The 26,658-nt window shown below is 33.6% G+C and overlaps 1 protein-coding gene across 3 annotated transcripts in view; it reads right to left on the bottom strand.

Annotated features, from left to right (window-relative positions):
• TRPC1 (transient receptor potential cation channel subfamily C member 1) overlaps positions 1-26,658 on the bottom strand; it is a 61,718-nt gene that overhangs the window by 29,564 nt on the left and 5,496 nt on the right. The window contains exons 2-6 of one of the 3 annotated variants that reach the window (XM_057739819.1): positions 20,152-20,306; positions 13,920-14,021; positions 9,765-9,967; positions 4,778-4,909; positions 3,095-3,290 (exon numbers count right to left, since the gene is read on the bottom strand). In XM_057739819.1, the coding sequence (XP_057595802.1) occupies positions 3,095-3,290; positions 4,778-4,909; positions 9,765-9,967; positions 13,920-14,021; positions 20,152-20,306 (788 nt within the window). Of the gene's footprint in view, positions 1-3,094; positions 3,291-4,351; positions 4,421-4,777; positions 4,910-9,764; positions 9,968-13,919; positions 14,022-20,151; positions 20,307-26,658 lie in introns of those variants that run through there. The other 2 variants (XM_057739820.1, XM_057739821.1) reach the window with 2 other exon arrangements.

Here is a 26,658-nt window from a genome sequence, read left to right as displayed (position 1 = left end):
CTTAAATCTTCTTAAAGTGGAATTCTGTGTGAGAAGAAAAGGACAAATATTCCCAAATAAGAGGAAAATTCTAGTTCAAGTATAGAAATTAATTTATCAAAGTTTACAAAGCTTCTTAGTTTACAAAATTCAGAAGCAATATTTTCCCAATATAATGTTCACGTTGTAAAGTATAAGTAAAGGATTCTGATAACTCTGGACACAATAACGTAATCAAATTTGAAATCACCAAAGTAAAGCACAAGTGATCATAGCATCATTCGGATATTAAATACTATCTGATCAATCTTCTGTTTTAAAATGATTTATCCCAAGGTAGAATATAATTTATATAATGCAACAATGTAGGTGAAAAAAAAAATGGACAGAGTTTTGTTGTTGTATATTGTGCTTATCAAGAAATTTCCTAACACGCTACACCTATTTTTGGCAGTTAAGTCTTACTTCACTATTTATCCTTCTTATTCGATTCCAGTGTTGTTGGGGAATCATAATTTGTCCCCCAAGAGGAAATATCAGGGAGAAAAATAGCTTTTCTTCCCACCAACTACCCAGTTTAATAGCATCCTAAACTTAGTGGTTTCTTTCTTCCGCCAAGTATCAAAGCAACCTCAGGCTTTGCCTGAGCTGCCCTTACCATACCTCTATAAAATAATGATTTAATTAACAGTAATGTTAAATATGTAATTGGAAGAACAAATTTTCAACTGGAGATGTTTTAAGTCTGCGGTGGTTTTAAAACACAGACACAAATTCTTTGATACTCCTCTCATCAACAGGTGGGCTACCAACATTCCCTGCCCTTCAACTCAACAAGCTTATGATTGCTTTAACCAGTAGAATTCTAGAAGAAGTGATGCTATGTGACTTCTGAAGGTAGGTCTTAAAAGGCCATTCAGCTTCCACCTCATTTGAAAAACACTTGCTCTTGGAGCTAAAAGCTGGCACGTAAAAAGTCCTACCACCCTGAAGCCACCATGTTATGAGGAAGCCCAGGCTACATGTAGGCACCCGGTTCAGCCCTCAGAGGCTTCTCAGACCATCTCCTTGCAGCCAGCCCACCATGAGGGCCATGCCCCTCCATGGCCCCAGTCCTGAGTTCTCAGGAGACCCACCCCTATGGACCCACCCACCTGAGCACTCAGCCTACTCAGAGCTCTGTGTTTTGAGTCCTCAGCTGCTGTTCAGGCATAGACATATGAGTGAAGAAGCCTCCCGAATGATTGCAGCCCCCAGTCATTTGAGCTATCTCCAGCTGAGACCCTTGACACGGTGAAGCAGAGACAACCTTGCTGTGCCCTTTTCTAATTCTTGACCTGCAGAACCCAAGTGCATAATAAAATGATCATGAAATTATTACACAATGACTACAAAATATTGTTTTATGCCAGTAAGTATTAGAGTAGTTTGTTATTCAGGATGTATGACCTGAACAAAGTCTACCAACTATTTGGGAAAATATTATCTTGTCCTTTGATTATATTTAGAAATCTAGTTTAAAAAACTAATTTACATTTTCATTCATTCTTAAAATTACAGAGTATCTTCCTTCCAACTAAAAAGTTACCATTACTTCTTACTCCTTTTTACTAATCTTCTTTAGAATGGAACATTTGGTTATCCTCTGTGAGTTCTTCAGGGATATACATATATATCATTAGGAAACTACCTCTTTGTGTTTTCTTCCCTTACCAGGATAATCTTGGTTCTTTCCACCTTTCTTTGAGGTTCTTTTTCCAATCACTTAAGTTGGCTTTGTACATTGTTATATCTTTATCATTTTCTAGTATTTCATGTCTATGTTAGGTTGAGGAACACAGAAGTAAATGAATTAACGTAAGATCTAGTCAAAATGTATATTAGAGGAAGAGTACATCAGGGTTCCTATTTTCTCTGTTTCTACTTACATGTGTTAGCATTGTAACTCCTTTTTAAGCCATATAGGTATGTTGTTGATTTATAATCTCATAGCTACACTGATCCAAATTCTTTTACTTAATTTTTTTTCCTACAAATGGTCTACCTTAAGCAAGAATGTTGGAGTACTAGAAAAAGTATAGGATTTGAAGCCAGAAATCTAGATAAGAAATAAAATATCTAGGTAATCTTAAAGTAAACATCTTAAAATTCCCACATCAATTTCCTGAGTCACAAAGCTATTGGGAGGCTCAAACTATCAACCAAGATAATAAAAAACTCTGCCCCTGGCACCAAATTCCTATATCTTGCCTTCTACCATAATTTATTTTGAGCCCCATCTTTATATTAATATAAATTTGATAAGCAAGTTTTATTCCCATCTCTGTCAATAATAAGAAAAATGGGTCTTAGAAGCAATACCTTAAAAGTACCATTTACCAACACCCCCTGCTGAACATCATTATCTATTGATGTATATAAATATCCATGTCTAACAAATTATCTCAAAAAATAAAATTAAAAATGCATACCTTCCTTCTTCAAGTTCCTGAATCATGTGCATGTGTGTGTATGGGGAGGAGAAATAGGTATTTCCCTTAATAGGAAGGGATGATGCCAGAAGAGCCAGATTCAACTTAGTTATCATAGCATACGTCTCTCCACCTTTGGGTTTCACAATGAATTAGCAAATAAGAATAAGGAACATAATATCTGGTACTTTATTTTTAAACAGAAAGGCCCTATTACTATGGAAAGGACTATGTATAACCAGATCAGATCAATAATACAAATCCATGACAGACAAAACACAAGATGGAAGCTTCATTAGGAAGGCATTTACTACACAAGATCTTACCTGCACAGCTACTATTCAGCAAAAACATTACATTAACATCCATATTATCATTATTAATTTTAAAAGTTAAAAATAATAGCAACTACCATTTATTGAATACTTGCTTAATGCTAATAATACTCATTATACTAAACTCTTTAAATATATACATCTTTAAAACTAAAGCTCAGACAGATTCAATAACTTTCCCAAGGGCATACAGTTTTTATGAAGCAGAACTAGGATCTCAACCTAGTTGTATTGCTCCAAAGCCTTTGCTCTGAACCACTAGACTACTGTGGAGGAAATAATTTAAATATATCACAGAAAACCTCATACCTCCTTTTGGTTATATTTGATAGCAAGTTTTAGACGACTTAAATTCATTCTTTCTTCTAGTAATCCCCGTTTGTCAAGAGGCTCATCATTAGATGTATGATTTAGGATAACTTCTAATTCGCGTGAATTCCGGGCTTGTGCAAGCAAATCTTTAGCAAACATTTTACATTGCCGGGCTAGCTCCTCATAATCATTCCTGCAAAGTGCAACAGTCTATTATTAAAAATGTCACTTTCAGCTTCTAATTAAGCTGTTTTCACTAGAAAATTTTTTACTCAGTAACATTTTAATTCCAATAGTGCTACACAACACCTGAAGTCATTTTGTGCTGACAGTCAAAGGAACCTCCTGGTGCATAAATTCTTCACAGCTTTGGGGAAACTGTAGCACAATTATCTTCTCTGTGTTCACACAGATAATCTTAAGTGACCACAATGTTTTCTTATATATACTGACATTCCTAGAAATTCTGAAAATGTTTGTCAACCAGTTCTTCACTTAACTTATTTGCCCTTATTCTCTATGTTTTGTATAAAGCTTCCTTTTATTTATCTAAACAACAGATAGCTTTTTCAATGATAGTCTACAACATGTTTATGCTACTTCTGATATTAAAATAGTATGTTTCATTTTTAAAGTGTTCATTTGAACAAAATTCAAGTTGGAAAGAAAAATACTAAAACATGCCTGGTACAGAATTCTCTGTCAGAATCACTATTTCTTGCAACTTGGGACTTACCTGCCTATTAAAGGCAAGCTTAAATCACTTGTGAGAAACTAAGAAGTTTTAGTAGATAATTCTTTTTAAAATATTACGTTAAGCTTACGCCTGAGTGTAACAACTTAAGAATAAAGTTACAAATAAATAATTATCAATCAATTGGGATCAGATTTCAGAAAATAATTTTTTACTCAGTTTTTTTAAGGGAAAGGGGAAATAGGTAGATTTTCCATTGATTAATCTTTCTATTCAATGGGGCTTTCCATGAACTGGCTGCATAAAATTATAACTCAATGAATTAAAAACTTTTCCTTACCAGCTAACATCTTCTCATCCATTCTTTGAATTTACTATGTAACCAAAACTATCTAAGAATAAGTAGTTGAAATTCTTTAACACATGAAATATTACCTACGTCTTAGGGAATTTAACTGCAGTCTAATCTAATTAATTTTATGTCTACATGTTATGTTTCTGCTACTAGAAAATCTCACCAAACAGTGAAAAGGGACAGTGTCTGGGTGTGTGGAACGTACCTGACATACAGAAAGCATTCTATATGCTTTTGACAGTTATGAAGGATCAGGCTCCAAGGGTGATTACAGAATCTGGGAATGAGGGGCGGTAGGACAGAGAGGTTATAAATAAGTTTGCTCTTGCTTACGGCTCCCATCCCCACTACTCTTCACACTGCCCTAGAATGCCTCTGGCAATGGTGAGCAAAGTAGGGATTTAAGGGTGGTGGAAAAGTGGAAGAGAGAAGATGGGGAAAGAGTGACCTAAGTTGCACCAGGGTCTGTTACACTGAGGGAAAAAGAAAATCCCAAGTACGTGGCAGCAAGGTCTGGTCATTTTGGATCAAATGTAAATAAACATAAATGCTAATTTGGCCTATTAAAAAACTCAGGCTGAAAATATTCTGGGAAAAAAAGAGATAATCTACAATTTCTATTTATTCCCACCTGAATTCCACCTCCACAAGGCTTAGTTCTTTTAAATCAGCACTAAGTTCAAATGCTCTCAGAATTGGATCCTCTTCTGTTAACATTATTAGAGCTGGACTGGCCAAGCAGCGATATATATCAAGACGAAACCTGTGATAAAATTTGATTCCATAATGTAAAACATTTATTATATACATATGATTAGTATCGTTAACCTACAATTTTCATAAATTTAAAATTAAAGTATTATAAAATTAAAAGAAAATAAAACAACTATGATACACTTATTATAAGGTAACCTGCATAAAAAGGAAGACTTAAAAATAAATATTTTGACATATAGTTATTAAAAATTTTTATATCTACGGCTTTTAAAGAAATTGTTTTAGTATTTCTTTTCTTAGATTCAATTGTCCTTCAATTCAATTTAATTAAAAAACTTCTAATCCTGGACCTAGTTACTATTTTAAATGAAATATGCTAATAACTAATACATTTTGAATATGATACGGATGATTATTAAATTTTCCTTCCCCAGCGATAAGTTTAATATGCTACATATATATAACACACGACTCATTCAACCAGGTTATTTTTGAAAGACATTTCAAATCTTAAGAATGAAATCACTGATTTATGCCTAATCTTTAGCTAATAGAAAAGTAGTCCCTTTACCTTCCATAAACTAATTAATGTTCATATTCAATATCAAAATAGGAACCAATTAGAAAAATTTTGCTATAATTCTTTCATTTATAAATATATAATTCTTAATTTAAAAATTGGTAGATATATTTTTTCTTTTAAATACAAATCTAATATATGCTTGTTTTTTTAAAAAAGCAAGCTCTTTAGAAACATAATGCTTCCCAATTCTCCTCCTTCCACCAACTCTACTCCTCAAAGATAGTCATAGTTCAGAGAATTGTGAAAATCTTTCCTGATATTTTCTATTCACACACAAACATAATCAGACATACTGTGTACAGGGACAACTATTTCTATGTCAATACATATAGAGTCATCTCATTATTTCCTAAAAGTGGATGGTTTTCCATTTGATGGCAGTCCATCCGATCTCCATTAATGGGAATTTAGGTTACTTAAGTTTTCACTTCCATAAATAATATAACAATGATTATTCTTTAGTTCACATATCCTTTGTACACTCAGAACTGGTGGCTAAAATGGCATGCGTATTTTAAATTCTGGTAGATGTTTCCAAAGCACTAACAATAAGGAGAGCTCATTTTCCTCCACATCTTCATTAGTATGTTGCCACCTAACAGATGAAAAAATGGAATTTTAAGAGTTATATTACTCTGAATTTCTTCAGAAGTTTATCCTTTCATGTTTACTATTCATTTATACTTCTTCTGTAAACTACCTGTTCATTTGCATTAGCCTGTTTTTCTGGTGATTTTTTTAAAAAAATCACCAATTTGTAAAATCTTTTTATATGGCAAAGAAATTAACACGCTGTCTAATCAAACATGTTTTAAATATTTTTCCCTAGTTGATTACTTTTTACTTTGTTTGCAATGGAATTTTTCTATATGGAAATTAAAAACTGTTATGAAACAAATTTATTGAAATATTCTTTATTTACCTGATAGGTCTCATGTCTTACTTAGACACAAAAATAGAACCTATATAATACATTTTTTTCTATATAATGTATTTTTAAGAAAACAGTATTTATGAAATCCAGTTCTGATCTAGTTATTTAATTAACAAGTACAATTATCTGTATCTTAAGTAAGGATTTCTAAAGAAGTATCTGCCTACACCAAAACTGTCCAAAAACTTGAGAAAAACAGATATCATTAACCAACTTATCTTTCTGTTTCCATCATGTCTACAGTTATTAATTTTTATAGTAATTAATTTTATCAGATTGTTTCTGAAAATGACTTTTGTATTAACCTACATTGCTATGACTCAAAATATGGATTAGTGACAAAATGCACAGGAAGAGTGACTGCTAGCCCTGGCAGCAACCATCTACGCTGCCTCAGTACGGAAAGCAATTAGACATAATCTGAAAAATAATGTGGCTGACTCACTTCACAAAATCTTTCATTTTTGGTATTCAAAACACTATCAAAAGTAATGGTGAGATACGAAGAGGTCAGTGATTTCACTACACAAAAAATATGCATAAAAATGGACAAAATTATTTTTTAAAAATCAACTGTTTCATTACGGAAAGAAAGAAGGGAAGGAATAGTCAGGGAGTTTGGGATCAACAGGTACACACTACTATATTTAAAATGGATAACCAGGGACTTCCCTGGTAGTCCAGTGGGTAAGACTCTACACTCCCAATGCAGGGGGCCCAGGTTTGATTCCTGGTCAGGGAACTAGATCCCACATGCCACAACTAAGACCCGGCGCAGCCAAATACATAAATATTATAAATATATAAATAAATAATAAATAAATAAAACAAGACCCTTTAAAAAATAAATAAAATAAAATAGATAACCAACAAGGTCCTGCTGTATAGCACAGGGAACTCTGCTCAATGTTATGTGGCAGCCTGGATGGGAAGGGAATTTGGGGGAGAATGGATACATGCATACGTATGGCTGAGTCCCTTTGATGTGCACCTGAAACTATCATAACATTGTTAATTGGCTATATTCAATATAAAATAAAAAGTTAAAAAAAATCAACTGTTTCTGGTCCCTGGAAGTTATCTATTGAGGATCAATTACTGGAAAACTGCCAGAGCCTCAGGCAGGAATGGCTAGAACCTGTGGCCTTCTCTCCTGAGGCTACCTCCATCACTTCTGCCTCCAGTTCACTCAACGAGAACTGCAGTTTTCCAGGCTGAAGCTGGTAAATCTGTACCTTTGCGTTAAAGGGGTAAAAATCAATTCATTGAGAGGCAAAAACGTACAGCTCTGCCGGCTGAAAGGATTGGACTTAGTAGAGACAAATAAGGAAAACCTGCAGCTTTACAAGAACAAGCTTGCAGTCTGACTTGAGGCAAACAGTGGAACAACCAGAAATTTAATAGGGAGGTCTTAGAAATGAGAAAAGATATACAAGGATTCATATAAAGTCTCCACAAAATCCCTGGCTGACTAAAAAATCAGGCATGTATGCAAAGCACCAGAAAGTCTGCTAAAAAGAAAAAGACAAGGAACTCTTGAGAAATGGCTGCAACTTTGAATGCATTCTCCAACTAACCCCCAGATTGTTTGTTTGTTTTATATTCCACAAAAGAGTGAAATCATATGGTATTTGTCTTTCTCCATCTGACTTACTTCACTTAGCATAATGCCCTCAAGGTCTATTCATGTTGCTGCAAATGGAAAGATTGCATCACCTGGCACCGCATCATCTCTGAAATTTAAAACCCAATATCTTATAAATACAGATTGCCTCTCTTTCTTATTGATAGTATACTAACTCTTCAGCTTCACTAAAACCTTTACCCATCTCTCTTACTTATTTTGTTAGCTTCCTTTTCTCCTGCAGGTCTACTTAGCAATTCCTGGAAATGACTTCAGTCAGAGCCCTTTGACATTTGCTATAACTGTTTTCTCAAACATCAACAACAAATTCCCTCAAAGTCTTCAACAAATATACCAAACCATCTGCAGTTCCCTAAATAAACCACACTCACATACTGTGTAAAATGCCTTTCACCTTCTAATTCTTATCCACACTTAAAGACTGAGCTCAAGCCACAGCTCCTCTAAAGGCTTTCAAGACAAGGTTTTTCCGTACCTCAAACCAAGACAGGGTAAGTGTTTTCTCCAGCCCCAACCCTTCACCCTCCCGTTGCTTAAACTACACATATATTTAATAAGCGTATTTGAAAAATATTTATATTTAATATTAATAAAGGATTTTAATACTAGAAGAACCCTTAAAGATCATTTCTGCTTGTCATTTTATAGATATTTTATTTTATTTGCCACACCGCACGGCTTACAGGATCTTAGTTCCCTGACCAGGGATTGAACCTTTGCCCTCGGCAGTGAAAGCATGGAGTCCTAATCACTGGACTGCCAGGGAATTCCTCACAGACTAGTCATTTTAAAACTAAAAAGTTAAGTGAAATTGCCATAGCTATCAACCAGATCTTATCAAAGAGAAACACAGATCTCATTGTAAAATAGACTTGAAAATAGAGAAAATTTCCAGCACAATCTCTGCAAGTAAACATTAAATTGATTCCCAGGAGATTTTTCCAATTTATGGCTTTGTGACTATCTGTTGATCCACCAAAGATCTGTTCTGAAGGTGAAGAAGAAGAGAGGGTGGATGGTTTGCAGCTTTAAAGCTCATTTCATATACATGGTACAACAATCCTTAACTAGAAAACACTGTCAACGGATGACCTGGGACTTCCAGACCACATTTTCTGTAGTAAATGCTATAGTTGATACTATTTCAACTATATTTGACTACTAGATAATTATACATAAAGGTTTATGCTGAAAATGAGATTCTCAGGTCGAGCCCAGAAATCGACCTGTCCAAGAAGGTGTACTTTCTTGGTCATTCACTCCTCAGTTGTTCTTAATGTTTTTGAGTAGGGAGAATGGGAAGAGAAAAAGACATGTATTGAATGAGAGGGGGGAAAAGAGGCATAACAGATGAATACCTAGTTAGATAGATAACAGTTTTTATTTTCTTATAAATAAGAGGAAGTAGTATCTACACCCCTTCCAGTGCTTGGAAATACTCTTAGATTAATAAACTCTGCTTCTAAAAAGTAAACTGTGACCCCATCCCTGACCAGCAGAAGTATGAGATAAACCTTATTCCTAATTCAAAAATTTTTCCTAATTATTCATCATTTAGTAAATATTTCTTTAAAATGCAGAACTCATTGTATTAAGCAAAGGGGCTAGAAGTTTGGCTTTCATTAGTCATCGCAGTACCATATTTCTTAAAGTAGACATAAAGAACAACAACAACAAAAACTTCATTAACATATACCATACTGCATCACACATCTTAATTTAAACCTTAATTTTCTGACCTGGAATGTCGGAGGCTGTCCTTTTTGTTTTTTGCAGAACACAATGTACATTCACAGCCAACCGCATGAGGCTTAGGTAGCGATACATCCTGTTTTAATAGCATTGTAAGAATTTCATAGTTGTTACGATGAGCAGCTAAAATGACAGGTGCAACATCCATAGTTGTTGAATACTCAGGATTCTGAATTCGTTCCATTAGTTTCTGAAAAATATTTATATAAACGTCCAAAAGTTCTTATTTGTGACTTCAAAAAAACACTTATCTAAAGAATGTAATGAAAAAACTGAAGGCACAAAGAATATTAAAGTTATTTTGAGGAGTATGATAAACATTTTACTAGGATTAAATCTTTTTTGAAACCTCAAAACTTTAGTTAATAAATGCAATATAATCATGACAGACAAAATCTTCAACAGGAAATATTCACACAGCCAGAGTTCTGTTTTCCTAACAAAGAAGAAGTGTGGATATCTAGAGAAATACTTTAGGAAAAAGTGTTTAATTTTCACAAGATTAGGGAAACATGCATGACAAGGATAATGAACAAGAATTTCAGAAAAAGAATATAATGGAAAAACAGAAATGTTAAAAATAGGCAAAGTATAAATGCATGAGAAGAAAAACTTTTAATTCCACCGCTATGGCAAAACCTTGCCATATTGATAGCAATGAAGTTACTTGAAAGGAATAAGTAAATGGGAGGCACTCTTCATTTTGTATAGTTCTTGATATATTCTCAAACGCCACCTGTACTACTTCCTGTTACAAATGCACAGAAACACTAACAATCATAGCTCCTGGAACTGTTAGGTAGTTTACATTTATCATCTCCTTTAATCCCCACAATAGCCTGCAAAATTGAGCATTATAGTCCCGATGAAGAAACTGAGGCTCAGAGAAGTTAATGTGCCCGAGCTACACAACAGAGAGGCAAAGCACAGATAGGACCCAGGTGTGTGTTACTCCGGAGACTGAGCTCCTTTCACTACATGGACTCATGCCTGGTGATTGCATGACACGAGGAAAGAGACATTAGTAAATAAAGAGCAGGGTTAAATAAAAAAGGTTGACTATTTTATGACTATTGCATATTCTTTCTATACTTATCACTTTTTCACAGTAGTTTTCCTGCGAGCTGGTTGATTCCACAGTATAAGCTCATCAAGGTCACAGTTAATTTTTGTAATTTTTATTAATATTGTAAAAGTAGTGCACACATTATAAAATATCTGAAAAATATACAAAAGCAGAAAGAATAAAAATACCCATATTCCTACCACCCCAAAACATTTTACAGTATTTCCTTTTAGTCCTTTCTCCACCACACCTGCTTTTAAGGGTAAATTTGGCATGAATGACTTGGCACCAATGATTAAAAACAATGGTCCTCAATGTTCTGAAGATCAAGGACCCTTAAAATGATCTCATAAACCTATAACCCGGAATCTTCTGGAGAAAAAAATTCATGTACAGAATTTTGCATGCAATTTAAGAAAGTTCATAGACTCTATGTTCAAGATGTTTTATTTTACTAATATAAATAATTCTACCATAAACATCTTTATGAATACAGCTTTTTCAAAATTTAGGATTATCTCATTACATAGAACCCTTGAAGTGGAATTATAGGTCTAAAGGCCATGAACAATTACACACTGTTAAAGTCCTTTTAATAGTTTACATTACCAATAATATAGGAATGTACCCCCACACTAAGGTTTCCTCACCAGCACTGGGCATGATCACTCCCAATTTATGAGTGAAAAAACTGTCATGAAATATTAATTTACCTTCCTTTGATTACTGGTAAATTTTAGTATCTTCTGACATTCTTATTTTTTTTCCTCTTTTGTGAATAGTTTGTTTATACACTTCCCATCTATTGGGAACTTCAAAGTAATGAATTTATTTAAAAATTACAGAGAAATCTAAAAATTTACTCCATTCCACCTAATTACAAAAAAAAAAAGAGGTTATAAAGAGGAGAAAATCATATTTAATTCCTTAAGAAAAAAAAGGTCCTTATTTTTCCTATGAAACATAATTAACTATATGAAAAACACTATTAGAGATAGATGATTAAAGTTCCTAATTTCATTGCTCATAATATATAATCTACATACTATCAAAAAAACCAACTTGTATTTGAAAGTGAAAATTTAGCAAAAGATAATTTTGATAAGCCAAGAATATAGAATGAATTCACTGAGAAGGTAAAAAAAAAAAAGTATATAAAAATATTTGACACTGCCTGTCCAGTTGCAATGGGGCTGTTAAAATGTGATCTTGTTGTCACTGGACGTATTCAAGTAAAGGCTGGATAACCTTTTTTGTTAGAGATAGTGTAAAAAGTGTTCTTTCACCTAGTAGATGAGGACTGCCCAGCCTTACAACTCAAGACTCGACTGGCAGTGGTAATGGTGACGAAATACTATCGGTCAGTTGCTCTGATACCCTAGCACACTACACACCCTCCCCAAGAGTGTAAATGGGTTAAAAGGCTAGAAGGTGGAATAGGTATACCAAAATATACTATTATCTGCGGGATAGGTGACAGAAAATTGAATAAGATTTCTGCTCATTTCTGATCATCTGGACAGGAGTCATGTAATTGGCCCATTTTCTCTACTCTTGTTGGTTGCTTACCACCACTTAAACTAGCTGGAATGATCCTCTGGAGAAAGTCACACTTACACAAACTTTGTTATAGTTTAAATGAGAGTAGAATATTTCAGTTAATATATGATAAAGTATGCCATTTAGAGATGCTTCTCTTCATTCTCAGAAAATGGCAGATAATGTGCAACCAATTTATAATTCTTTCTTAAAATGATATTTTTCTTCTGAGTATAACCAGTTTACACTCCCAGAAATTGTTTTTACTGATTGTTTCACTACATCCTCACCAATAATGAAGAACTTTTAAATTTTAATACACAACAAACATCTCATTTTTACAGTAGAATTTATTTGATTATTAGTGACTATCTTCTTAGTTACAAAAGCAATAAAGAAAAATTAAAAAGGACAAAATATTCTTAATTTGGCCATTAGGTCCCTAACTGCTATTAGGTAACATTTTGCTACATTTCCATACAGTTAGTTTTGCATGCACATTTTTAACCTCGGATCATATTACATGTACAGTTTACTATTCTCATTTTTTTCCTTCTATATCATACTTTATCATGTTCCTAATTATTCCTTTAAAAATACCATTTTAATATATATGTAATTATTTATGTTTCCAATCTTCTATTTTGGGATGTTTAGATTGTGTCACATGTTTTTCATTAAGATTACAAGTAACATTTTTGTCCATACTTCCAACCATTTCCTTGACAAATTCCTAGAGAAGGAAGCACTAGGTTAAAGAGTATGAACATCTTTCTTGTTTATGACACATCCTGCCAAACTGCTTGTCAAAATACCTTCCCTTCCAGTGTTGTATGAGACTGTACTACTCCTTTGCCATCAACAGTTACTATTTTTTAAAAAAATCTTTGATATTTGATAAGCAAAAATTAGGATCTCATATTTGATTATCAGTAAGATTTAATACTTTGTACTTTCTTTTGAGATTCTTCCATGTCTTTTATTGATTTTGATGTTTTTCATCAATTCATCTAATATTATGAATTTGAGATATATGCTGAAAATGTCTTTTGAAAGTTATCCATCTGCTTTCTAAATTTTGCCTGATGTCTTGATTTCAGAAGTTTCACTTTTATACAGCTAAAGGCTGTGCCACTGTGATTTTTGTCCAAAGTCCTTCCCTTCCAATCATTTAAATATTCACCTACATTTTCTTCCAGTTTTATGGTCTCACTGTTTATATTAAATTCTTAAATGCACCTGGAAACTAATCCGTATTTTCAACTTAACCTGCAGAATGTTCCAAACTAAAAATACTGGATCACACTGAAAAAATTATAGAAATATCCCAAATTTTAAGAAGGTTTCCTGAGGGCAACATTAATTACTCTTGCAAATGTCTACTTACTTTAAAGCAATATTTTACATAGTAAAAAAAAAAAATCTATTTCTTTAGAACAAAGTAAATTGGGGGAGGGGGAAGAAAAAAATAGCAATGGGGCAGGAGATCTATTTTGGTTTAAGAATCCAAATTAAATAAATATTTAAGAGTACTAACTACTATAGTTGGTCTTGATGATCGTTTTGGTCGATGATTAAGTAGTATATCAACAGCTCCCACTACTTCAGAGTCGATTGCCACCAAAAGTGCATCTGCGGACTTCAAAAAAAAAAAAAGTTAAAAATGAAAATGGAGGATAAAAAGGTAAGCTATTTATTTTTACTAATTCATAAAGAAAATTATTATTTTTTTAATTTAAACTGTATTATAATTTTAAAAAATTTAGACTGTCCAAATAGTATGTCTGCTTGCCTTAGCAGTACTTTGGTGTACCACAACACACACATTTTCTTTCCTGGTTTCACAGCATGAGCTGATAAAATAATGAATGCTTGATAGTGGGGTTTATTAAATATATGCAGTATTTAAAGTTGATATGTTATTTTTTTCAAGATGTTTACTCTTGAACTTTGGACCAAAAGAATCTCATCACTCCAAATCTATAAAAGAAATTGCCAAGAACAGTTACTACAGGTAAAGGATTGTGTTCTGTCAATGCAACCATGAGGCTAGGGGACAATGAAAAATATGTAAACAGAAGGCGGAACCCTCTGTTCTCATCTTTAAAGCACACATGGCTGACTGAAATAGTACAAATATAGCATTAATATTAGCAATCTCTTTTTTTTGGCTGTGCCATGCTGCTTGTGGGATCTTAGTTCCCTGACCAGGGATCAAACCCAGGCCACACAGTGAAAGCGCCGAGTCCTAACCACTGGACTGCCAGGGAATTCCCAATATTAGCAATCTTATCAAGTAAAAATCACAAAGAACTAGGATATCAATGTCCTTAGAGACAAAAGGGAGAAGTAACTTTATAGTTTTACACCCAAACTTAGCTAATTTTGATGCTCCAACTTTGAAGGAGGAAAGAGCAAATGAAATCTGAGGAAATGGAGACTTTTCAACTTTTCAATATAACAAAGTCTTCAGTCCTATTATGATACTTGGCAACTAGGACATCAGGTTTGGAATTTCTTTTTGGTTTGTTTTTTTAAGGAAAACCATAAAGGCAGAAGCGAAAAGTGGGGATAAGTAATGACTTAATATAAGTAAATACCCTAACGCACACATTTTCGTATGTACATTTTTTAAACTATCATAATCTTTAACAACTATTTAAATCAACATTCTCTCCCATGAAAATGAAATTATAACAGATCTTTAATATTCTCTGCAGCTGAAAAGAATAAAGCTTTCATCCACTTTATCTAGATGTCAAAAATAGGAATAAAAATGGCAGACTATCTGGATGTCCAAAAACAGGACTAAGCACCCCAGATAATTGGGTTGGGGCCACATTCAACCATTAGGAACTGCCCATGTATTCCTACAGGAAAACCTTCCCACCCTCATGGGAAATTTAATTCATTATTTTATCCCTTATACCTTTTAGGGTTCACTGGGCTGTAGCCTATTCTTTAAAAGCTGGCACTATTATTCTTCTGCTGTGCAAACATTTCTCTTCAGTTTTTACTGTACTTGGTCAGGTGAAGCAAACAAACAAAAAAACCATGTGTTCATTACTACTAAACAGTTCATTTATGATTTTTAATTTTAACCTATGAAGCTAACGATAGGTAACACCACCGTTCTCAAAATCAAAACACCAGGCAACTCCAATCATCTGAAACATAGCCATGGATCTACCTGCAAGTTTCTCCCCAAACGATACTGAGCTGTCACAAACTAACCTCATGGGCATTATTTCCTAGAAGCAACTGCCTTAACCACACCAGCTCAGAGTTGTCTATAAATGACAAGATATCTGGCTTTCCCAAGCACCATTCAGGTCTTTACTGAATAAGGGAACAGCTATATTAAAACCAACAAAAAAGGGAGGAAGGACAAAAAATTGCTAAAAGTTGATCATTGAGAAGATAAAACATCAGCATAGCAAAATCACTATCAATACAAAGAAGTCTGAAACCATTTAATATAAGGAAAAACGTCAATAGTTTCAGACTATATGAAGCAAAGTAAAATGATTAAACTCTCAATGATTCCCATTTATTATGGTAAAGTTAAATTATATTCATATATACTATTTAGTAAAGAATAAAGAAAGATTCATGTTAAATCTTTCAATGCTTAAAAGGATAAGCTTCAGGTATAAAAATATTTATGTAAAAAAGTCATGTAAATAAGGAGTTGCCATTGACTTATTCTGCACAAATGCTGTTACTTGATATATCAAAGGCAGTTCTGAAGGAGAAAAATGTTTTAAATTATATTTTAAGTATTCTCTAGGTATACAAATGTCCTCATTAGTTTTGCTTCCCAATTTCTCACAGATATTTAATCATTCTTTACTAAAATCTATTCAGTACATATTTATTGTGTATTAATGAGGTTACTATTTCCCTTCTCACCTCAGAATTTGTCTTTTCAACAATTCCCATACTCTTTCCTCTAAGCTCAGATACTCATAAGCTACTTATTTCCTTCCCAAAGCTAAATTTTCCACCTTGGTATTCTATTTAGGGCGCTTGTCTTCCACGGGACCTTGGTCCTTCATTCACAGAAATACCAGTCCTAGCCCCCACCTCCCACAATATGAAATACTTCCTCACTCTTTGCTATCTTGGCTTGATTCTATCTTTCTCTTACACTCGAGTTTTCTTTCACTCTGCCAAACTTCTCAAACTCACGCGTGTCATTTTCTCTAACTCTACTGATGCCAGAGTCTCAAAATCCAATGGCCTTTCCTACCACTTTCCTTTATTTCTAAACAACATAATAAAACTGTTTCTTTGGTTTTCACAATGCTGCATTATCCTACAATGCAGCATTATCCTAACTCCTTTAGTGAAACCCTTTCCTTTTAATGCCCTTTATTAATGTGGATGCCCGCTGAAAAAGAATCAGCACTAGTCATTTGCTCTTCCCTGTGATTTCACCCACTCTCGTGATCTCAGATCATCCCCATGCCCACAACTGCTGTATCTCTCCAGCCCAACCTCTCCCTAGAGATATGTGTTTCACTGAAAACTGCCTGATAGCCCCAAAATAAACACGGCTAAAACCAGAATTCAGTTCTCTGCCCCAAGTTTGACTTCTTAACTTCCTGTTTTTCTTTCATCATTCTCCACTAACCCATGTTTAAGATTTTCAAATCATCTTGGACTCTTTCTCAATCCTCCCCTTCAAATTTAAATAATCACTAAGTTCTATCAATTCTTCCTTCATAACATCTCTCACATCTGCCATTTTCCCCCTATTCTGATACCCATTATTCCAGTTCAGTCTTTAACCTCTTCATATCTGGATTACTATAAAAACTGCTCATCCAAGCTATTTATAGCCTTCTCCACTTCCCATTTTTTAATCTGTACTAAACACAGCTGCTAGATTAGTTTTTCTAAAATACCACTGGAAACATCACATCCTTGCTTAAAAATCAGTTAATGATTCCACTATCTATCATAGAAAACCCAAATTCCTTAGACTGACATTCAAGCCCTTTTCATCAGTTTTGTTTCAGTTATTTTTCCTGATATTTTCCACTACTATGCAACCCAAATATTTTGTTCATAAAGGCTAAGTCAATTCACTGTCTTAAGAATATACATTGTACATGCCTTTCTTTACATCCTTCTCCACCTCCTGCTCCCCACCTAGTGACACAATTTTTTTTTACAGTAGTTTAGGTAGCAGGTAAAAGCACGGACTCTGGAGCCAGAACCTGGGTTCAAATTCCAGATCTGGCATTTATGTAGTAACTTTGGGTATGTTACTGAAACTTTCTGTCCCTTGGTTTCCTCCTCTATAAAATAGAGGGGATAATAATAGCACCTATCCCAAAGGGGTGCTGTGAGGATTAAGCAAGTGAATATATTTTAAGATTCCTTGCACACAGTAGAACTATATAAATATTAGCAATTATTAATATTTCAAGGCTGAGCTCAACTGACACTCTGCCATGAAATCTTTGATAGCTCCAATCCACAGTGATCTTCTCTTTCCTATGTCTCTAAAACATTTATTGTGAGCCACAGAAGTTTAAATATAAAACAGAGTTTCACAATAGTGGCACTATTGACATTTGGGGCCAGATAATTCTTTGTGGTGGGGGGCTGTCCTGCTCACTGTAGGATAACTAGCAGCATCCCTACCGCCAGATGCCAGTGCTAACCCACCCCCACGTTGCAAAACCAAAAATGTTTCCAGACATTGCCAAATGTCGTGAGGGACAAAACTATCCAGTTGAGAGTCACTAGTACAACACAAGATAAAATACATGAAAGCAGTTTGTAACCTCAAAGCAACATACAAGGGTCAAGTACTATTACCATTCAGCACTTACGAAATACACTTGTTGTACTATTTAATTGATTTAAAATTCATATGCACTTGCATTGTCCAATTAGTTTTTAACATCCTTTAGTACGGAACTCATGTTTTACATATTCATTTCCACAATCACACCCAACCAAAGGCCTTGGATATTTGTTGACCGACAGATAAGACACAGGTAACCTGAGACAGAACACAGTGAACTGGAAAGAGCATGGGATTTGCAGTCAAAAGATTAGGTTCAAATCTTAGCTTTGCCCTTACTTATTTTAGAATTTGGGGCAATTCATTACAGTCTATGAGCCTCAGTTTTCTGATCTATAAAACATAACATCTATATAGTCTGGTTATGATGTTCAAATGTGATCAGGTATGTGAAAGAACCAGAAATTTTATATACATAGAATCTTATGTGTAAAAAGACAAAAATGATTATTATATCAATACCATAATACCTCTTTTATATAAAATCATCAGAGACTTTCTTTGTAACCTTATTTTCTAGGTAACTGAAGCTTATGCCTTTAAGTATTTAACTTTGAAATTTAAACAAATTTGATGGAAATTTTCTGCTTTCAGAAGTACAATATATATTCTTCTTTCTTCTAAAGTAACACTCACGGAATACAATTTAACTTTCCCTTTCTGACTCTGGGCCATTGTTATAAACATCAGTTACCAGTGTAACATACAGTTCCCTTAGAGATTATCAGGTATGTAATGCTGTTGACCTCTTTAAATAAGAGGTACTGTGCCTAATTTTTTTCCACTGCAGCCTCACGCCACTTCTGTTGCCCCTGTAATTCTCTATGGATTAGAAAACTAAGTTTGTAAAAGTGGAACCTAAAGTGAGAAAAAACAGACTTTGAAGGAGGACTCCAGAATTACTCCTATGATAAAGTTCATAAATGGGAAACTTCATGGCATCTACCCTGGCTGCTCAGAGGTATTTTTCACTTACTTCCTGGTTCTCTGTGGTGTTCTGGATAAATGAAATGTCTGAGAAAGCAATTATTTTTTAATCTAAATATGTATACATCATAGAGACAGTACCACATGTTTTAATACATATATATGTATAATGTTTATATATATAATAGAAATGTACACAGGACTAACCTAGTTATTTTTTTTAAATCTTCTATGAGTGCTTCCCGATACCACTTCCAAAAAAGTCTCATTAATTTAAAGCTACAACAGACCAAACAATCATACTATTTGAAAGAAAAAAAAGAAGAGCCAGAATCCATATGCTAAGTTCCATCATAAGCAAACCAAAACAGAAGGAAAATAAGATTATTAAATTTCCTTCAGATCTCTTAACTGAATTCTTTCAAGACATATACATGCCTGCTTTTTTACCTGAAGTGATATGAAGACAAGCAGAAAGGTCAATATTTACCAGTTTAAAAAAATTCATTCACCTTTAGTTATAAGCAAACACTAAATTTCAGATGAAAAGGACAGTTTAACAAAACTTAGGAGACAAAGTCAAATTGAAAATTGCTCTGTAAGTGAGGAGTATTTTGTTCTTATGCTTGTAAATTATATGGGCCACAGAAATACCTGTTCCCCTGACACTTCCAGAACACTTGTACTATTTTTAGATATATAAGATAAATAGTAATATAATAAGTGATAAAAACAAAGTAATCTTTAATAAGTCATGATGTTTTAAAACATATAAGGGGGAGGAGTGAAAGTTGGGAAGAAAAAGATAAATCAAGTCAAAATATTATGCTGTTTTAAAAAGGCTTTTTTTGGTTTGCTTTTAAAGTAGCTCAAAACAAAAGGTGAAAAAAAGAAGAAAAACAGAAAGGAAGGAAAGAAGGAAAAAGAAGGAAGGAAGGGAGGGAGGAAACTAGAAAAAGTGAAAATATGGCATATCTAACAGTACTTAGAAGCTACTGGATAAAATTATCTAGCCTTGTACCTGACAACCGTAGTCCAAAAGAAGCTGCAGTATATCCAAGTTTTCGTTTTCAATAGTTATGGTAACAGCATTTCTCCCAAGCACATCTACGCAATTTATGTTCAAGTCACCTGAACTGTTTTCCTCCAAAATCTTTTTAACCATATAATAGTCACCTAAATAACAATATACAAACATAATTTAATATCCATGATACATTAAATAAGAACAACTGAAAATTTAGCCTGTTGATTTAAAAGATTAAAAAATCTAAACTCATTTTTTATATGGTAATGTGCAAAGAAAATGTGAACATTTCCTTGCTGAAACCTTACACCCTGATAAAAGAATATGCACATCAGCTGCAAATATAAAAACTAGAAAAATTTTAAATGTACAGTTTATAATAAAAGTTGTCTAAAATTCATAACTGACTAATTATAAGGAGAAAAACTTTTAGAAGATATTTAAAGTAATAAAGAATGTCCAAAAGCATAGGCTGGGTCCTAGAAAATAAGATAGAAGCTTAAAGGATTTAAGTTTTATATCTCAAATACATACACACATTTAATTGTTAAATGCTTAAAAACGGAAAAGTAGTGTGAAGGCGTATATACTTGCGGGTATGTATAATGAGAGGGAAAGATGCCCAAAATTCTTAGTTTCTTCCCCACCCTCCCAACACACACACACACCCCCTCCTCATTAATGAAGCTGTTTAGACTAAATGACAACAGAATATCCATATTCAAACTCTAAAGCAGGACCAGGATTAATGCTGGTAGAGGCCAAAGTCAGAATATTTCAAAGTGAAATCTCATCTGTAAGAATTACGCAGATTAGCTTCTGCCTAACTCTACCCCACATCAAAATAGCTAATTCACGAGGGGAAATGAGAATAATTATGGAGGTAATCATTTTCACAGAGGGCCCACCACACTTGTCTGCTAACCAGCTGGTGTAGTAAGTAAAAAGGGAATAAATCAAAAGAGAAACACTAATTAAACTGAGAAAGAAAGCAAAGTGGGTTTTGTTTTATTTTGTCTTACTTTTTAAACATAAGATTGAATAAACCATTTTAAGTGACTTGCAAATATAGATGTTCCTTGGAAGTCTATGAATAAGAAACAGGAAAAGACCAATTAGAGTGGAAACCAGAGAGAAAAAGAAATGAATGTTTTCATGATACAGAAAGAGAAAATCCTAAAACTAGACTAAGTAAGTGAATAATGAAAAAAAGGAACAGATTTTTTTGGTTAAAATTTCAAATAAATTATGCTATTATTTTTAACCAGTGACTTTAAAGTCCCCACACATTCTGGAAGATGCTGAATGGTAGTTTTCTTGATGGTGTATTTCCTTAGTTCCCTCAAGAAGAAAATAGTCACAAAAAGAAATTATTTCCTCATAGCACTACTAATTAATATTTAGATACTAATGCTCCATGGCAAATACTTATCAAACACCTCACAAAGTGAAGTTCTTAGTTACAATTGTACCAATAGTGAACACGCAGATAGACCAGTAAAAATTTCTCACTAACACTGGAAAATAACTTTAAAAATTTACTTCAGGTGAATTTATTTCAATATCTTAGTTGCAAGAGAATGCTACCCATAAAAACCCTTGTTCTATGCTTGGGACTCATTAGGCTTTCTGAATCTGAGGACTCTGCCCTTCATTAATATGCAATATTTTCAGTCATTATCTCTTCAAATATTGCTTCATCCCCATATTATTTTTTCTCCTACTGGAACTTCTTTAGACATTCTGTTAGATCATCCCATTCCAATTTCTGTGTCTCTAAAGATTGATTTTTCTTCTTTCTCTGTCGCTTTCCTGCATTCTAGATAACTTTTTCAGATTTCTCATCTCACTCATTCCTCCTTCAACTATTTACTGATTATTCTATTCACTAATTTTTTTATTTTAATGACTGTATTTTTTATTTCTCTGTTTACTGGATTCCTTTCCAAATCTTTTGATTTACTTTCTTATGTTTTAATTTCCTTATTTTAAGCTTTTTGTCATTTTAAACATATTTTATAGTCTCTATATAATTATCTGAAGGTCTTAGAGATTTAACTCTATTCATTGTGTTTATTGTGATAATGGGTGGCTGTCTTCTGAATTTTTTAATTGGTTATTGCAAACTCAACTTCATGTAGCTTAACTGTGGGAAACTAGGCAGCCTAGTTTGAAAGCTTGTCCCACCAAGGATGTTTTGTGTTTGCTTCTTCCAGATAACTCAGAGGTTTTGCTACCCTATGAATCCTTTTGATATTAATTTCTCAGTTTAGGTTTTCCCAAATCGAGTAGGTAATATTAATTTAAACCCCAAGCCAACAAGAGGCAGGACCATAGTTACAAATTCTTAGGGAAGTCTTATTTAAAAGCTTCTTTGTAGTCTCCCCATGCTGACATAACGGGTTCTTTTCCTCATCTACCCCTTCGCTAAAGGTATAGTCCTTTAAGGGTCCTGGCTTCATGTCTGGGTGTTGTTCCAATTCCCCACTTTGTACAAACTTAAGGCTTTGTAACCTGTTTCCACATGGGTATTAAAATTCAAATTCTAACAATGCCCAAGACCAATAACTCTTGCTCCCACCCACGGAGCAGTCAAATGTGAGCTCATACACTCCTCTGTTTTTCAGTCCTTTCTTTATGTTTGAGTCTGTTTTCCTTACTTTTTTTGAAAGTTCAGCTGTTCATTTAAATGGATGTTTGTTATATTTTATCTAGCATTTCTAGGTGATTTCAAACAGCAGAGTTTTCAGATTATTTAGTCAGCCATATTGCTAGAGACAGAAAAGTATAAAGAACTGTATAAATATAATTCTTCTAAAATGTTGTAAATTTCACATATAGCAAATAGTCAAAAAAAAACTGCTATACATTTTAAAAGTTTAGATTGCTGTTTAAAAAGTAATTATAGTGCAAATGTCAGATTCTACAGCTTTAACGTTTCAAGTACTATTCCATTATAGTCAGTGGGCTATACAAGGAAAAAAAAAACTTAAAGATCAAAACCAAATAAGTAACTTTCATCCCTAAAAATAATAAAAATTTCTACCCTACCACAGCTTACACACTTGTGCAAATGAACAATTACAAACTACAGTCACACAACCTACAGGAAACCTAGAGTGGTTTCTAAACATTCTACTTAAGTTTATATTTGCAAGCCATTTAAAACAATGTACTGTATTCAGAAAGCCCAGAACAGTCTTAGTATTTAGTATGAGTGTATATGTAAGAAGAGATTAGTACATTTAAATTATCTAGTACGAAGTTAGTTATACAGCAAGGATTACAAGTAAAAATGCCTTCTTGGGTCAGGCAAATTTAGAAATGTTTTTCATTTTACACTGAAGTTGCTTTGAGAAGTTACATACATTTTTCATCTTTAGAATATAATATACAGAAGGAAATGCAGCATGATCCATTTACTTTTTTTGGCTAGATGGTTGTCTTTTTTCAGTGAAGTAAAAAGAAACTTTTTTGATCAATTCCACCTGTATACAAATTCAACAGCAAAACTTCTCAGTCCCCTCTCCCAAATATCTCCCAAACTTATCCACTTATATTTATGTACACTGTCACCCCCAGTTCAAGACACCATCATCTCTCTCCTGGACTCTCTTTATTGATGCAGCTGCCAGCACTCTAGCACAGGGGTCAACAAACTTTTTTCTATCAAAGGCCATTTAGTAAATATTTAAGCTTTTGGGGCCATATCATCCCAGATGCAAATTCTCAACTCTGCTCTTGCAGCACAAGAGTGGCCATAGACCAAATGTACACATGAGTTCTAATGCGCTCCAATAAAACTTTATGGATACTGAAGTTTGAATTTCATATAATTTTTTTCATGTTATAAAATATTACTCTTCTTTTGATTTATTCCCAATCATTTGAAATGTAAAATAAATCATTCTTAGCTCACAGGCCTTCGTAGTTTGCCCATCTCTACTCTAGCACCACTGCTTTAATCCACTCTCCACCCAACAACCAGACTGATCATTTTAAAATTCAAATCATATCAGGTCTTCAATCCTCAAGATTTTTAACCACACTTTAAATGCCACGATCTTTATTGTGGCTTACTAATTAAGCCCTAGGGGACCCAGGCCTTGCTACCATTCTGCATTTACCTTGTTGCCACTCTCCCACTCACCCACTATGATCTTTCTACACCAGTGTTTCCCAAACTGCAGGCTGAAACCCATTAGCAGTCATGAAACCAATGTAGGGAGTCCTAACCAACAATTAAAAAAAAATGAAATAGTATGTAAAAACACCAGGGTAACCCCATGGATCTTAGCAACAAATTCACCCTGGCCAACTGTGATATATTCACCCTGGCCAACTTGAGAAAGACAGTGGAGAAATGTTACATTATCAAGGAAGAACTGGTAATTGCCTCTTCTTCACTGGCATCTCATTTTATTTTCTGGCATGTGATGGTAAATTTCAACATCACTGAAATGGGAGCATTAATGTTGGTCAGTTTAATTTTATAGTAACCAAATTTTCAGTTAGTTGTGAAGCATGGGAGAATTAAAAAAAATCCGTAAAGTTTTTCAAACCAAGTTTCTATAACAAACTTTTTGACTATGGCAACTGCAACATTCTTACTGAACTATTACTAAAGCTAAAGACACTTAAAACAAAAGATTTTACTATTAAGGGGAAATGGAATGATGAAGTAAAAAAATACAAAGTCATGATCAAATTCAATTGTTGGATCTGGAAATATAAATAGTGACAATACTGATTCAAATGTTAACTGTACAGCAAACTTCAAATTAGTTTGAACCAAATACTGAAAAGAAAAAAAAAAATCCATGCAAGACTTTCAGCATGAAGATAATTTAAAATGTAGTTCTACCAAATGTGCAAAACCCAATTATTTATCATAGACCGCAATGTATTTATAATCACATTGTTGTGAATGAAACCTTCAAAATTAGATACTCAGAAACATGGTATGCTGAACTGTCCATAGTACTCTGAATATTTTTGGAAAAAGACAATTACTACTATAATTTCTTAGCCATTTATGTCTGTTAATGAAGACTATCAGTGATAATGCATATCACCTGGTGAAAGAGCAGACCGTGCTGCTGGAAAAAATTATACTCACAGCATAGAAGGTAATGCTGATTTTTTTAGAGTAAATTAGTTTATAAATTAAAAATTATTAACATATTCTTGGATCTATTAGAAGCAATGTTTACTTTGTAATTACAGTCTGGTATATGACTTGAGATCCATTTCACAATGATGTTACAAGTTGTATAAAACTTTAGTTAATATCAGGTATGTAGTAATACAGTTTCATAAAGAATTTATTGTGTTGCTTAAATTTAACCTCACATGCATTTAAATTATACATATTTATAGAACTGAAAAAGTACACTATTGATCAATATAAATTAAGCTACAAAAATAAAAGGATTAGTGATGGAGCAACAAATATGACCAGAAAATAAACACAGGATTTTTTTTTAATTAACAGAAGCTATTAATAACAGTGCTGCTCACCATTTTATAGGTCACAAAGTGTTGGCAACCAAAGAAATTCCACTGAATCTAATAACTATCCTGATATGGTATTGGAATTCTTTTAGTCCTGAAAATTTGTTTAGGCTCTTAAAAGTCACTACTTACTCACTTGTTAGTGATAGATTTTGAACTCATTATATATTAAACTACTAATCCTAGGTCTTAAACTTCTTAATATCATTAAATTTGGTGGTCAGTTATGAGGCAGATATTTATAACAGTGGAAGCATGGAAGAAGAGGAATTATTCTTAGGTTGCAACAATACCCATACAATAAAATTTAATCTTTTAACACCCTTCCCCAAAGTTTATAATATACTAGATAAAAAGAGGTTGGCTTGGGTTACATTTTTTTTAACTGCCCAGATAAAAGACTGACTGTATACTAAGAATATCCCATCTTCCAAATCATAAATAGGCCATTTAAGTTAAATTGAGCATTTGTTTCTTCCCTTCAGACAGATCTATTAGGCACAAACACACTGTATTTCCCTTTTAGAAAAGACAAATATGTCATTTTTTGACATAATCTCCTTGCTTTTCAATACACTTTGTCCATCTGTCAACAAGCTTTCGTATTCCTTCATTAAAAAATGTTTTAGGCTGAGCTGTGAGCCACGAATGCACTGCTGTCTTCACTTCTTCATCAGAAGTGAAACTTCATCCTCTCAGGGCTGCTTTCAGGGGACCAAACAGGTGAAAGTCCGAGGGAGCAAGATCAGGACTACAGGGAGGATGCTTTAACACCTCAATGCGAAGTAATCCATGACAGACTCAGGTTTTGAAAAGCTTGTGTGAGATGGGTACTGAAACAACTCATGCAAGAGCATAAACAGAAGTGTTTGGATATCTGAAAACAAAATTTGTACCAATACTCTAAGGAAAGTGAAAGTTTCTTAAAGAGAATCATTGTTGGTGATGAGACATGGATTCATCACTGCGAGCCTGAGAGTAAACGGC

Source organism: Hippopotamus amphibius, chromosome 6 (genome assembly GCF_030028045.1).
Source record: "Hippopotamus amphibius kiboko isolate mHipAmp2 chromosome 6, mHipAmp2.hap2, whole genome shotgun sequence".
Classification (NCBI taxonomy): Eukaryota; Metazoa; Chordata; class Mammalia; order Artiodactyla; family Hippopotamidae; genus Hippopotamus; species Hippopotamus amphibius.
Note: the sequence above shows the minus strand (reverse complement) of the source record. Positions and strands in the feature narration are given on the sequence as shown.